This window comes from Echinops telfairi, unplaced genomic scaffold (assembly GCF_000313985.2).
Source record: "Echinops telfairi isolate 266 unplaced genomic scaffold, ASM31398v2 ScPeMD7_23;HRSCAF=83, whole genome shotgun sequence".
NCBI classification, from domain to species: Eukaryota; Metazoa; Chordata; class Mammalia; order Afrosoricida; family Tenrecidae; genus Echinops; species Echinops telfairi.
The window spans coordinates 58,642,385-58,658,509 of NW_022103920.1; the positions used below are offsets into that span (position 1 = coordinate 58,642,385).

Here is a 16,125-nt window from a genome sequence, read left to right on the forward strand (position 1 = left end):
TAGACCTCTATAAATGCCCTTTGCCTCCTAGTTCTTTCCTCTATTTCCTTTTACTTTCCTCTTGTCCCACTACCATGCTCAGTCTTCATTTGGGTTTCAGGAATTCCTTTCAGTTACATTGCCCTTTACCAAGCCCTACCAGGCCTCCTACACCCTCCTCACCACCGATTTGGATCACTTGTTGTTCCCTTGTTCCTGGGTTTGTTAACACCACTTCCTTTCCCCCCACCTCCCTCTCCCCCATATCCCCCCAACTGTTGGTCCCGTTGTTTTCTCCTCCAGCTTGTTTATCCCGCCTATCTTATCTAGATAGTCCTGCAGAGATAATAATGCGCACAAAAACAAGACAGAGCAAAACAAAGCAACAAAAGAAAAAATAACATCAATAAAAAAACAACCAAAAAAAGAAAACCCTGTAAATAGTTTAAGGTCTATTTGTTGACCTTTAGAAGTGTTTTCCAGTGGAGTCTGATGGGGTGCCACACCCTGGGCCCAAAGTCTATTTTTGGTATTCCCTTGGGACTTCCTTGCTCTGCTCCCCTTGCTGTTCTGTTGCACATGCTTAGTGTTTTGCATCAGTGTGGTGGGGTCAGATTGGACGCAATTCCCACACTGTGTCACCAGTGTTGTACCCCGTAGGGTTATGGGTCAGTGAGGGATGTCATGTCTCATAGTGGGGCCGGCCATATGGTCTTCTCTGTGCATTGGCTGCTCTGAGTGGGAATATTGTCCTCAAAGCTTGGTGGGCCAGGTTGTGCTCCACTCTCTCTTCCTCCCCCTTCATTTGCTCCTGTGTGCTATGATCACACATGTCCTTCTCCCTGAATTGTAGCTTCAGTGCTGTCCTCTGACGTGAATTTTTCTGGGGGGAGGGGCACCTATCCATATAGTTGGGATTGGGGCTGGCCCCACTCAGTGAAGAATTCTAATGCAGTCTTTTTATTAGATTTTCATTGTGTTTAAGAGAAAAAGAAATGAAGAATAGGTTCTTTTTACATTTATCTGTCTTTAAAAGTTGAGAAAAACAACAACAAAAAAAAGTTGAGAAAAGCACAAACAACCCAACTCTTATATTAATAAGATGGTAAAGGAATAACAATTTAAATATTTTTAAACATTCAACTTTTAGATTGAACTTTTATTTGCTCTAAGAATTGTGATGTTTGATTCAATCCCATACAGTCTCACTCACATATTCTCATAAATCACATTTCATCTCATAAATCAATTCTGAAAATAAAATTCTGAATACACTTCAGATTTTGCTGAGAAAAGCAGATAAATCACTAATCAGGTGTGAAGCCAAGGCACAATCCTTGAAAAAGTATCTATTAATGCAGTAGGAGGAGGAGTCCTGGTGTCGCAGCTGTTAGGCACTTGGTGGCTGATAAAAAAGTGGGTAGTTTGAATGCGTCAGCGGCTTGGCAGGAGAAAAACTGTGGCACTTTGTCTCCGTAAAAATTATAGCCTTGGAAAAAAAAATTATGGCCTTGGAAATCCTAGGGGTTAGATCTACTCTGCCCTACAGGGCCTGCAATGGAGTTGGTTTGAATGCATTAATGAAGGAAGCCTGGTAGCTTAAGGCTAAGCACTTGACTGCTAACTGAAAGGTGGGCAGTTCAAACCCAGTCAGTGGCGCTGTGGGAGAAACAGTAGTTATGTAAAGCTTATGCATAGCCTAGAAAACCCCATGGGCTCTTCTCTTGTCACATGGGTTTGCTATGAGTTGAACACTAGCTTGATGGCACTTAACTAAAGTACATGAGTGCGATATTCATTTGCATTAATAACTAAGATTTATACATACAGACGCTGCCAGAGACAATGTCAAAGCATATCTTTAAGCATGCTAATTAGGCCAACCCATCTTACCCCAATGAAGTCAGCTTTAAACAAGGGACCGCGAGGTCAGCTTCGTCACTGTTTTCTTCTTTGACAAGAGGATCTAGAAGCACCTAGAGTAGCAAGGGGAAATCGTTTTACTTTTAAAAGCTATGTCTTCTGCATGTTTTCCTCAAATGCAAAGAATCGGACCTGGGAGTCGTTAATTTTATTCCACCAGAAAGAAAAGATACACTGTACATGTACGATCATTACTTAAAACTGCCTTGACCAGGCTTTACTCATTCCCGAGACTTAAATATCTATGACTAACATAAAGAGAATACCGCGCCTTAACAAGTTCTATTAAGCTCTGTCTGTTCCTGCTCGCTGCTGCCTCAGCCTCTAACGGTGGCAATGAGACGTGAACCAGAGGCCACGACACCTCCTGCTTCTGAGGCAAGTCACTGACAGCCTCGATGTACGTCAAAATCATTATTTTCAGAATTCTTACATTTGCATCTTCTCTGAATGGTATTTCTCCAATTATATTCCAAAAGTAACGAAATAATGCCTGTTCCAAAACATTAAAATCCTTAACTACTAGAGTATTTTCAATACTCTATAATGAACTGAGTGGCTATTCAACTAAAACATAATTATCTAAAAAGACCATCTTAAAAAAATCATTTTACTGGGGGCTCATACAGCTCTTATCACAATCCGTACATCCACCCATTGTGTCAAGCACATTTATACATATGCTGCCATCATCATTTTCAAAACATTTTCTTTCTATTTGAGCCCTTGATATCAGCTCCTCAAAAGACCACATTTTGAAAGAGATCTGATAATGTTTGCACAGAATGGCGATTTTAAGAACTGCCCAAATAATACTGGTTGAGAATTTTCAGAACTGCCAAAATAACACGAGCAGTATAGCAAAATTATAGGAAAAATATAAATTCTTAAAACCAATCCCTTAAAACTAAGTTTTCCTTTGTTTCATGAATAAGAAAAGAGTAACTCAAGATCCATTTGCAAGAGAAAATAATCAGCTCTATTTTTGTGGCTTATTGTGCTGAGGCATTGGTTTAAGTTTCAGATAAGCCAGTAATTGCTCTAATTTAAAGCAGATTATAGAATAAAATACTTTAAATTTTATTATTCTTTGGGTTTCTAATAAACTTGAGGATATAAAGTCTTAGAGATAAATTCATACTCAATTATCAATAACATATACTATAAATATATAATTAGAAATATATAATTACTTGTGTAGTGGTCTTCTGCAGTAGGTTGGTACTCAGCAAAAAAACATCTCTTGTTTTATCTTTTTCATTTTCCCATGAATGGACCATTTTCAGAGAAAACTCCTTCAGCTCTATTGGGGAAAAAAAAAGTTGTAATGCAGAATTAGCACTGAACTTAAAGAATAAAACAATTCAGAATTCTAAGTATCAAATTACCTTCAATGTAAGTAAAGGCAGCATCAACTATGTCCTTTCTTCAATGCATAAAATCAACTTTAATTATCATTACTATTTCATTGTTCATAGCTGTCATAACTTGTAAAACTAGTTTTAATAAAGTATTAAGACTAAAAATAAATAAATAAAAGTATTATGACAATTTTAAGAGCAAAAATGACGAGTTACCCACCATTATTAATTTCCAGCTTTATATCTTCTTCCTCCGATATTATCAAAGGACGTGTGGTTGCAGTACACTGCTGGAGCCATGACTGGAACACAGTCTTTACGTCTTCTTCACTCACATCTTCAGGCTGGCAGAGAAAAGCAGAGAGTGGGAATACATTACCCTGAAACCTGGTCTTAACCTTAATTTCCTTATTTGCAAGCAGAGCCTCAAACACCTACTTGTACACTAGCATCCATTGCAGCACTGTTCACAACAATCCAAATGGGGAAACAACTCAAGTGTCCATCAAAAAATGGATAAACAAAATGTGGGCTATATACAACGAAATATCATTCTGTCCTAATGAGAAATGATGTTCTGATCAACGCAAAGATATATAGGATCCTGGAAAGCATTATGCTGATTGAAATAAGTCACACACCATATTGTATGATTGAACTTACAGGAAAGAAACGATGCACAGAGGCCAACATTATGAATGACTAGCAGGGGTAGGTGGGAGGGAGCAATGGGAAATTATTAATTAAGGGTATTGAGGTTTTCATTAAAGTTATGGGGGAAAAAACTGGAAACAGATACCGGTGGTAAATTTAATTAATCATTAAATGATGGTTAAGATGACTAATGTTTTGTTACACGTATTTTTTTTATTACAATAACAAAGAAATTCTGAATAAAACATTGCTAATTATTAAAACTTTTTTTGTTATTAAAACTTAAAAAAAAAAACCCTTTTCAATTAACCTTATCAAGATCATTAAAACCCACTTAAAAGCAAAAATGGGAATAATGAAAAGTTGATAAGGTTGGTTAATATCTGCACAGGAAAATAAACCTTTATCTTGCCATTTTTGAAAATGGTCCATTTCTTTATCTTTCTTCTTCCAGAATCAAGCTTAGCTCTACTACTTAAGCTCAATTCAGAAACAATCACTCCCCAAAGTGGCCCAAACGAACAAACAAGTATCACACCCCTTCTTAAAATCACAGAAACCAGCAGTGGCTGCTTCGGGTATCTGTGGCAATGGGGCAAAGATCTATCCCCTGCAGAGCCCCCAAATCCACTGCTTCCGAGGTGGTGAACCTTTGCAGAAGCAGGCTGCCCCAGCTTTCTCTCAGCCCAGACCTTCCAGTTAGCAACCCAACGCTTAACCCACAGTGCCACCAGAACCAGGACATCCTCAAATGAAAATCTGAAGACGTTCAAAACCAGAAAGGAACTTAAATTGCTGCAGAATCAAACACTCCCATGTCCCAGGTGATAGAATCACAGCTCAGACACCTGGCAAAAGCCGTAAGGCTTCTAGCATTTGCTTTCCCCCAGAACATGGGCACCAGAGTAGGAAAGGGTGGTGTGATAATAACCCATCACTGATGGAAGGGAAAAATCTAACAACCAGTGGTTAACTGTTTTCTTATGCAGGGCTCTTAACCTTGGGAAAATACCTGAATCAATACCCAAAGAGTCAAAAACAACACTTTAAACCACTGTGCCACCAGTGCTCAGATACTTGATGTTAAGAAGTAACACTTAGTCTTTGCATTTCCTCCTTTTCAGTCCCGTGCAGGAGCTCCTTGCTCTGTTCTGTTAAATTGGGTTTTCCATGATCTAACGCACACCCTGACCCTGAGGAGCTAAAAGAACCATCTGAAGGATCAGAGAAAGAATCTATGATGTTTGGAAGTTTTTGAACACGTAATATGGCAATTCTCCTCTATTATAATACTCGAGGAACTAGTCACCCCAACATGATCCTTAGGAGAACACTCTCTTAAAATAACTTTTAATCAAGTTCAATACCCCACATTTCCTGACCATATTAGTTTTAAAAAGATTTGCTAAATAGAAAACAAAACAGCTTATAAGCTGTTAGGCTATAATATTAATATTGGAAGATGAGGAGGAAATTTTAATTACCTGCTTGTGGTAAAACTATCAACTCTTTAAAAGCCAATAGTATCCATGTTTGCATCAGCACAATACAAATAATGTGTATCTCTTGTTCAAGACCTCTTTGCCCTTCTAGCAAAAGAGCACAACATTCTTATAACTTAGCTAAAGCTATTTTAGAAATTTTACATGTCAAAGAATTTCAATATAACACAAAATGTGAACTCACTAAGTTCTCTCTAGGTTGTAATCTGAGTGATCTCGGCAGTTTGGGGATCATCCCCACTGAAGTGATTCTGACTACTGCATGCATTTCTATATTTAGTCTCTTTCTCAGGTCATCTGGAATCTGAAATTCAAAAATAAACAGAAATATAAATATGTTCAAAGCTTGATTTTTAAAAAAAAGCTTGATTAAAAGGGTCCACAGCATAAATGGTGACGTTAACTTCTTTGAATTCTAATGAAATTATAAATGCTGTCACAATGATTCACCAGTCGGATCATCAAGTATTGTTACACAACAAACACTTTATCTTCTGTACATGTCTTTTTTTCTTTACATCTTCTTTAGAATAAGAGCTTTAAATGGATGTACTTGATTCATCCACAATGACCATCTTTTTAACTGAAGCACAATTACATTCAGATTCAATGCAAATTTGCCATCTTTAGCAATCTTCGTTTGTGGAAGTTGAGAACCAGTGAAAAAGCTAATAAAACCCACAGCCGCCTGGTCCCTAGGATGTGAGGCTGTGGATCTTTAGGGGAGCACAAAGCCCACGGAGCAGCGTGTGGATTCTAAGTGTTGACCCTGTGGTTACCAGCCCACCTCATAACCCACCACGCCCATGGGCTCTGTACAATCTGCCACAGGCCCCGTTACGTCATTAAATCCAGAGAGAAACTTCATCTAAAAGGCCAAGGGTAAGTTTCTCACCTTCCTTGATGAAAAGGTTCTAAACTTAGATCGTGGTGATAAGGTGCCTATCTTGATTTAGCAATTCATCAATCAAATTTCTTGTTTTAAAAAAGAAGAAGCACCTTGCTTCACAGGGTAACAAATTAATATTATCAGGTTGTAACTTGCAAGTAGTCAATTTTTACCTATCAAGTCAAGCCTATTTGAACACCTGATTGCTCCTACTGCCCTCTCACTGCTTGTGGTTCTCAGACCTTTAACATCCAAGGGGCATGCATGGTCCTCACCGCTGTCTTATCCAGTTCCCAGGACTGTATCAGTTCTTTATCTCGCCCTCACACCCAATTTCAAGTAAAGGGCATTGCTGCCGAATGGCTCCAAAAACCACCACCCAAGCACTAGACCAAACCCACTGGTATGAAGTCAACATGGCTTATTGTGACCCTGGAGGACATGGTAGAACTGTGGGTTTCCAAGACTGTAACTGTTTAAGGGAGGAGAAAGCCCCATCTTTCTCCCAAGGAGCTGCTGGTGGTTTCTAACTGCCAACCTTGTGGACCACGGCCCAACAAATAACCACTAAGCAGGTAAGTCATGACATGTCTGATATTAAGACATTTTGAATCTGCATGTGTTCAGAGCTAACAGAAAATAATAAGGCAATGAATGGTCTGGAGCTTTAAGGAAATAATTCAAGTCACGAGATTAGAGCTCTGTCAAGTATCTGTATAAAAGTCACAGGTAAGAGATCGACCAATGACACTCCTTTTCTATACTGCTTCTCTTCCCTTTCCTAGCAGTTTCTTCCCCTCTTCCCTGTGGTTCAGAACTGGGCTCAGGCAAATGGTGCTTGTGATTCATTCCACATATAATATTCACATCTGAGGTCAGGACCCTGTGATACAACACTAGCCGCTCCCCTTCTTCTCCCAGTCAAACAAAAGCCAAAGAGCCGAGAGCAGCCTGTCACCAGATCCTGGATGTTCTCTGACCCAGATGACTTCACAGGCAGGACAGTCACCTTACGTTGTCAGACGCTCCTACACTGGGCATTTTCCTCAGGATGTAACCAGCTTTCCTCTGCTTCAAGACTTGGGAATGCATTTCTGTAGGCACAGATGTGAGGCCTTGGAGGTTAGTCCATGCTAAGCATGAACTCAGAGGTCAGTCAGCCAGGGAGTTTGAATTCAGTTCTACCATTTCCTAGGAGTGTGACTTGTAGTAAGTAATTCTGCTCTCTGTGAACCTCAACGTCCTCATCTACAAGAGATAATAATTGTACTTACTTCATGAGGTTGCTATGGACGATTAAAGGAGTTAAAGTGGGTAATGTGATTAGAATAATACCTAATCATAGCATGTGCTATGTAAGAGCTAGCTCTAGCTATCACTGTCAGAAAAAAATTCTCTTGGGGTCAAACTATATATAACTGGGGCTTCTGCTTTCTTGTGTGACAGCAGTCTGCACGACCCAGTCAAGCCCGCAGGCAAGTCTGTCCAGACTGTGGGGGAAGGGAGGGCTGGTCCTCCCCTTTTCAAATAAAGATGTTTGTTTAATGAGCACACACACAACTAGCATATATATATATTCATTAATTCAGTAACTGAACCAAAAGAAAAATAAATCATCATAGTGCAAGCGTACCTAGAAAGTACACAATATGCTCTTGTTCGTTTCCCTATATTTCCTTGTACATATGTACCTTGCTAGAATATATCTTTATTACGTAAAATCTAAAATCGAGACTTCTACAATGAATGAGAAGGGTATAACCTTTCCTGTACCTGAGTTTCTTTAGCCAGAAACACACAATGTGTACCCAAACAACACCCTGTCATCAGCAATATGTCCTTCCAGCACCCTTTGATACTGGTTCTTCCTTTTAATTTTAACCACTTCATTGACATATGATTTATATATCATAGGGTTCAATAATCTAAACATATTAAACATAATCATGCAATCATTACTACAATCAATTTAGAACATTTTATTCTTCCTCATACTCATTATTATTAGCTCCCCATTTCCCCACCTCCCCAGCCATAACCCCAAGAAACTATCCATCTAGTTATTGTCTATAGACTCACCTATCCTTTAGTTCATATGGAGAAAAATATGCAAAAACACAAAGATTTAAAAAAAGTAACAAAATATAACAGAACTCAGTTGAAAAGATAGTAAAAACTAAGCTGTCCCCCCCATTCCCCCAAAAGAGACAGTAAAAACTAGAACAAATTTAAAACGGGTCAAAATGGAGAACAAATGATAAGGTAAATTTTAACTCTACATCTGCATTAATCCACTTTCCAATGTACTCTGTCTGATCGATAACAAGGCTTTTCACACGCCTGGTATATGGTCACAGTGCATCCCGGGAGACTGAATTCAGTGGGGCCCTTGCAAATGGATTTGGGGATTTCACTGTCATCCACAGCCTTCTGCAAACTGGGCGCTTAGAACTGAAATCTAATCTACCACTCCCTTCTCTGACGTTGTAAATTTTATTATTTACAGTACAAAGGCTGGACTTGGCTGACATCTCATTTAGACTCCAGATGCTCTTGCTGAGAGCTGGACATCACCTGATTTCTTTAGCACACTTCGCGGCAGCACCCGTATCTTCAGTGATCACCGCGGGCAGCACTGAGTTGGGCCCACGTCATAAGAACTAAGTTGGTCCATGTCATTAGGCCTACAATTAAGTATGAGTTCAAAAACCGTTCATTCAATACTGTGCTTCTTATTAGTTAGTTTTTAATGTACTATATGGAAAATAGTGGGGTGGGGTGAAAAAAAAGAAAATATTCTTCTAAGTCATAATTTGGGGAAGCAACAGCAAGTTATTTTCCCACTAATGATAAAGTTTTCACTAACCCAGACTTTACCAAGATGGAGAGCTTCTACGTGTTTGGTATGGTTTATGGCATTCTTCAATTCCTCAAGTCCATTCCAGACTACCTGCAGCACACAAGTCTTACCAGCTTCTTGACCATGGTCGGAGCTAGTCTGTTTTTGATCTGGTGGTTCTGACATCTGCTTAGTTTTTCTTTGTTGTTGTTTCGGAGACAGTAGCTTAACTAATTTCCCATAGGTCACGGTAAGGCTGGGCTCCTCCTCAAAATACTCCTGGTCCCATGGGAAGACATGAACGGCATGGTGTGTGTGAAACGCAGATGCTGGTGACCTGTGACGTACACTGGGAGGCTGAGAGTTACATACTCTGAAAATATTGTCTAGAGGAACCACCTTGGACTGCATATCTTTGAATGCATTTATTTCAGTCCATCCCCAGGATGGCTCTTGTTTCTTCTCAGATCCAAAAGAAAAAAGGCTCCCTATCTTCATCCACAAGCTCGGTGCTGAGGATGAGTCCATCGTGGGCCCTGGCTCTGCCTCCAGAGGCCCGGTGACTCCGACAGAGCTGGACGGAAGTTGTTTGGTTTGAAGCTCTCTCCTTATTCGTTGTTGGTCTCTTCCGTCATTCTCAACGCTTCCTTGTGAACCGTCTGCTTTTGGAAGCATGCTATCTTTGGCTTGGCGTGTCTTTGGCTGAATAAGGAGATGGGTGTCAGTTTCCAGCCTTCCATAGGTGGCAGGTGGCAGTAGTGCAACTGTGTGGGGAAGAAAGCTCATTAGTATGCATTTACCTTCCTGCTTTGGACAAGGTCCTATGGTATAGGGCAGGGCTTCTTCAATTACTTCCACCGTGATCCCTTTTTACCCAGCAGATTTGCAACACAGCCTCGGATTCATTACTTGTTTGATTTTGAATTAATTTTTGGTCATTGAATGTTCAGAAACCTTACACTGTTGCCAACTTTTTTGAAACCCTCACATTCTGTTATGACAGCCCATAGGAGGTTATGACCCACAGTTTAAGAAAACCAGACCCTGTGCCCTGGGGTCGATTCCACCACACAATAACTCTGCAGTAGTGGGCAGGGTTTCTATAGGGTTTCTAAAGCTGCAACAACTCTATGGAAGCCAATTGTCACAGTGTTCCCCCGTGGAGTGGTTGGGGTTCGAACTGCTGACGTTTCAGGCAGCAGCTGAGCGTTTGAACTGCTGCTAACTAACCATGACTCCTAAATATCACATTACCACCTACCAATCTGGATAAAAATGTAAGTCTGCTGATCAACCCAAACAGGAAACACAGCCTTCGGGAAAACGATGCGGATTTGATCGAGAAGATGCTGTTCAAGGGAAGCAGCATGCAGCTCCTAGAACCCAAAGACGAGAAGATTCAGTCACTGTCTGGTCCGTTCCACGCCTCGGAAAGCCAGCTCCATTACGCTTACAACTGAAGCCAACACACAGCACGCAACGAAGCACAGAGAAAAGAAGTGGAAAGACCTCGTGCTGGGAAGGAGCTGAACCTTAAACGGGCCGAGTGCATTTTACCAGTATCTCCCAATCGTCTGCAGAGAGGGGCTCCACCTCAACTTGCTGACAAGACGCCACATGAGAACAGGGCTTGAGAAAAACCTAGAAAAAATTAGAACATTAAAACTACCTTCGAGAGATTGTCTATATCGCTAGAGAATAAGAATTTTTCTTTATAGGTAAACAAGTAAGCATATATACTCTTATGACTGTTGAAATGGCAAAGGTGATTATACTATATACTCACCACAATTAAAAAACACTGATATACTTTTAGTTAACAAATATTAGACACTTATTCTAAGTCAGGTCAGCATTATTTAGAAATAGAGTTTCACAACTAATGACAGAATACAGGAAAACACATCCTGCCATGTTCTGTTTTTTAAAGACCAGGAATCATCAAACTAAAAACTAAGTCTAAAGGTCTAAGAACTCAACTAGGCTACGTTTAAGAAGCAATGGAAAGGGTCATCAGATCATGGTGTGATCCAGTTCAAAACAAAGCCACGCCGCTCGCCCCTCCGGTTGGCTTTGACTCATGTGCTGCAGAGGGCTTTCAAGGCTGTGGCCTTTCTTCCAAGGTGTCCGGGGTGGGTTCGAACTCCTGGCCTCTCAGTTGGCAGTTAAGCACCTACCCTCCGTGTCACCCATTTGTGTCCCTTACGCTAGTGTACACTCTCTTTATTATTGCTGGATATTTCTCAACCATTAGTTGTGTAACCTACTTCAAGCCACGATGCTCCCACGAAAGTGAAAACATACTGGGTTGGAGACCAGAGCAAATGATTGGCAGGTCAAATCCTACACAGCTGAAAACCAACAAAAAAGAGCCCTCATTGCAGATTCAAGGTGTAAGAGCTAACACTGACCACCTCTATCGGGAGAAAGGCCCAGAGAGTCTCCGCAGGCCAATAGTCAGACAACTCAGGGGCTGGGGGGCTGCTAAGGTCCCCCTGGGGCTAAAATTCTAATATTCAAGCACAAATTTAAGAAAGGCAAGGGACTAGTCCTAGGGTGCTCTTGGGCATCAGATATGAACAACAGCAATTAGGCCAAAAGGAAACAGGAATCAATATAACGTCTCAAGAACCTGGAATTCATCATCTTACTTTTTTTCCCTTTCAATAGGTAATTATGGCGACTAGAAAAAGAAAATCTAAGGCTCCTAAAGGCTCAATGCTTGGTGTACAGAAAGCTTAAGCAGTCATTTTCTCCTGCTCTTTTGGGCATTCACTGAATTCCTACAAGAGCTTGCCCCTGACTCCTGTGCCAGCTGCCCTACAGCTGCCTGCACTCTCTCCTCGAACAGGACTCCCCACGCAGCCCCTGCTCACCAACATCTGAGGAGGCCTGGGCTTGCCAGGCCCAGGACAGAAGGTCTGTAGGAAATATGCTAAGAGGGCACTTAGACACAAATGGGAATGAATATCTGGAGGGCTGCTTACAGTGCTGATTCAGATATAGACACTGGCAGAGCTGTACAGATGAAATCTTGGGCAAAATACAGCATCTCCACAGGCCAATAGAGTCAGACAACTCGGGGGCTGCTAAGGTTCCACTGGGGCCAAAATTATAATATTCAAGCACAAATGTAAGAGAGGCGAAGGGTTAGTGCTGGTATTCCAGGCTTACTATCAACACATGTCTGAACAAACCCAGTCTATGTTCAAAATCAGTCAAAAACCTGCAGAACTCTTGTGTATGGGGTGGGAGACTAGTAGCAGAGTCAGATTTAAGCCTAGTTATACAATTTTTAAATATACAGCCTCCTAGAACTGGCCATTCAATTTTTAAATACTTAATTCCATTTAAACACAACAAATGTGCAAAGATATATACCGAGAGCAAGATGTTCAAGTCACATTTCGTAATGCACATAAGGACTCGCCAACATATTTTGTGTAAAAAACATTGCAGAAAAGCTGTGTGATCTCATGTATTGAACCCTAAAGGCCCAGCGAGAGGCCAATGGTCAGTCAGCACGCAGGAGGAGGGTGTGAAAGGCTAGGACTCAGGAAAGGGAAACATCTCACTTCTCCTACTTGCATTATAAACGAAAACACATATAACATAATGGCATAGCAATAAATGGCGAACATTAAAAACAAACAAACCAAAAAGAACCCCAGACTTAACTCCTTTGACTTTGGGATTGATAACCTAAGCACATTACGTTCGTAGACAACACAAAAATGGACACTAACAACCCTCTTTGGTCAAAGAGATGTTAAAAATCAAGTAGACCCGTGCTCACTGCTGGTGAGGTGATTCCAAACTCACAGTCACTCCCGAGAAGCTTACGGAGGCTGTGAATTTTTTGACCGTGGTAGGCAGCCTCCTCTTTCTGCGTATATGCACGGGAGTTAGAAAATGTGTCAAAACAAGGGGAATGCATTTCTATAGTAAGAAAACAAACGGCCATTCACAGAAGAATACACGTGCAGAAAGACAGTGAGTGATCCCAGTGAAACAGTTGTTGGGTACACAGCTGACTGGCTGACGGTGACCTGACAGGGGACAGCCAGCGTGAGTGTCCTGGACTGGTGAGAGCAATAGATAAGGCAGGGCTCTTCTCACCTCCTGAAAAATAAACCCGTTTAACTTGTCATTTTATCTCTGCTGTTATATTCCATTACCCTGGTGGGTAAACGGTGAGCTGTTCAGTGGTTCAAACCCATGAACCATTCTGGGGCAGAAAAGATCTGGGGGACTGGGGGCTGGCCTTCGCGACTACAACTCAGGAAAGCAAACGGGGTGGTTCTGCTCTGTCCTATGGGGCGGGAAGAGCCGGAGTGGGCTCCAGGTCCACCCCGCCACACTGCACAGCCAAGCAGGGCTTCACTCCTCACAGCGGATGCTTACCTGCCCCCCATCGGAAAGGCCAAGTTTCTGTCCGACTTGTCGGTTAATTTCGGCCACATTTTCACCTTCGTCACTAAAATGCCTGCCTTCCACCCAGCTCAAGAAGGCAGGCTGCTGACCCCAGGCTACTTCAATCGCTTGGTTCTATTCAGTTAAGAAAGAAGAAAAGGGGAGAAAGGTTTATATACTTTTCCGAAATTCACAAAAGAAGAGAAACTATTATTGAAGTCCAAACATACAGAAAAAAGCTTTTAGAAGTTAATAGGTTTTTGTTCTCCACATTTGTCATAGCATTTAAAAGGTTACAATCATATCGGATGCCCAAGGTTGGCAATACTGTGGGTGAAACTTACATTCCTTGGATGGCAATATGAATTGATTCAACCATTTTATAACTCACTTATGTATTCTTTGAACCTTCAGCAGGGGGATGCCAAAAAGCTCATGGGAAAACAGAACTAAAAGATAATGGGTTTCCGCCCCCACAAACTTTTTGAGGCCCCACTGTCTAACTATTTGGGAATATATTCTATACTAATAATTCAAAGAAAAAGAAAAAGAACATATCAGAAGTTATTTCTGCAGGGTTATCTATCATAGTGCAATCTTGGGTTGGTTTTAATTTTCTATCCAAGAAATTACTGAATGGGCTATAAATTTACTAATACGTATAGTAAAACACGAATCAAGTGGAGACTTATGACCTTTAAAAAAGACATAGTTTATGTGTTTAACACGATGGATGCATGTATGGATTGTGATAAGAGTTGTATGAGTCCCCAATAAAATGATTAAAAGAAAAAACAACAACAACAAAAAGACATAGTTTTAAAATTCTGAAATACCAACAGGATCAACCGTGAAGCCCCATATGTATTTATTAGAATAAAAGCGCACAGAGAAAGGGCAAAAAGTGCTTCAAGGAACACGCGAAAAGGCAGCTCCCTGGTTCCCCAAATCACTCCTCTTATACTCTTCCAGAACGCTCCTATAAGTCAGCTCCTGGAGAGGTCATTTCAAAAGGTCACAGAACTATGACAACATATTTATGATAAAGTTAAAACAGAGCATTTTATAATATAGCACAAATTATATAAAAGAAAAACTATGTGAATGCTGTAACTTTGTGGCCAAGAACTAAAAGACAATGTTCTCTAATGTAAAAAAGAATTATAAACTCATTATAACAACCTTGAAAAACATATACACTTAGAAGAAGAAAAAAAACAACTGGATATTCTCTCCCACAGACAACCATGAGAACAATGTTACCTATTTCCTGCTCATCTTTTTCCTATGAGCAAGTTAACTTTTTGCATAGGTATGTACTTGAATTATAGTCACAATTTCACACACACAATTTTTGGTGGGGCACACAATCTTTTAAAGAAAAAGATTTACTGTATAGCAACCAAGACTTACCATCCTGGGACAGTTATGTATTTTTACGTTCATCTATTTAGATCAAATTCAACTCATTGTTTAAAAATGATTAGTTATGTTAAATGAGCGGTGGTTTCACTTTGTTTCCGTGGGATGCACACCTTGTCCTGTTTGAGCGCTCTGCAAGTCCGGGCACAGAATACCCAGCAGCCTCACCACCAGCCAGCGGTTTCCCACTCAGAGCGACCCTATGGGGCGGGGCAAAAATGCCCCTGTGGCCTTCAGGACTAAGAATCTTTGCCAGGGTAGAAGCCTCATCTTTCTCTGGTGGTTTCAAAGTGCACACCTGTGGTTAGCAACATAATCCACTTGGCCACAAGGGGTCCTCCTATCACTAGGTAAACCCAATTGACGGACCACTCAAAGTGAGCCCTAGTGGTGCAGTGGTCACTGACAGGCTGCAGGCCACTCAACCTTCCTAATGCTGCGACCCTTTAACACAGTTCCTCATGCGGTGGTGACCGGTAACCATAAAATTATTCTCATTGCTACTTCATAACTGTAAATTGCTACTGATAGGAATCGGGCGACCTCTGTGAAAGGGTCCTTCAGCCCCCAAAGGGGTCCCGACCCCACCGGTTGAGAACTGCAGCCTTAGGGCCTCTACTGGCAGCCCTAAAAGAGCGTTGTAACATTGCCAAGCAGGGCAGAGGCAAGGCCCACAGACTGAGGACCAAAGAGAAATTGCCTGCAGGTAGGGCAGTGAAGAAACTGTCCACCTGAACAACTATATCCTAAGTATTTCACACTTAAAGTACAGTTTGCTAACTTCCCTAGCAAACCGCGTAATCGGGAGGAACACCTGTGAGTGGTCAGTGGCCTTTGCAATGAAAGACAGAACCTAGCAGAAGAGTAGGATGCGGGGGGAGAGGGCGGAGCCAGGGGAGGAAGAGAGGGGCATCTGAACAGGGGGATGAAGGATGGAGGGTGGTGGCATATCTGACCCCTGCCTTGTGGCAGTCAGCGTCAGGAGCTGGAGAGGCTCAGAAGTGGCCCACGTGTCATTTTCTTCAGCCAGGACATTTAGCAATGGCTGCAGACATCTTTTGGGGTCATAACTAGGGTGTGCTACTGGCATCTAGTGGACAAAAATGGGGAGGCTGCTAGAAATCTTTTTTTTTTTTAATGGTA

At 41.3% G+C, this 16,125-nt stretch overlaps 1 protein-coding gene across 1 annotated transcript in view; it reads right to left on the reverse strand.

Moving 5' to 3' along the window:
• Positions 1 to 16,125, reverse strand: part of PEX1 (peroxisomal biogenesis factor 1) — a 51,464-nt gene that overhangs the window by 26,971 nt on the left and 8,368 nt on the right. Inside the window, exons 2-9 of the mRNA XM_004702656.2 lie at positions 13,552 to 13,695; positions 10,705 to 10,788; positions 10,409 to 10,523; positions 9,175 to 9,911; positions 5,604 to 5,723; positions 3,484 to 3,607; positions 3,096 to 3,205; positions 1,873 to 1,955 (exon numbers count right to left, since the gene is read on the reverse strand). Coding sequence (XP_004702713.1) covers positions 1,873 to 1,955; positions 3,096 to 3,205; positions 3,484 to 3,607; positions 5,604 to 5,723; positions 9,175 to 9,911; positions 10,409 to 10,523; positions 10,705 to 10,788; positions 13,552 to 13,695 — 1,517 coding nt within the window. The remainder of the gene's footprint in view (positions 1 to 1,872; positions 1,956 to 3,095; positions 3,206 to 3,483; positions 3,608 to 5,603; positions 5,724 to 9,174; positions 9,912 to 10,408; positions 10,524 to 10,704; positions 10,789 to 13,551; positions 13,696 to 16,125) is intronic.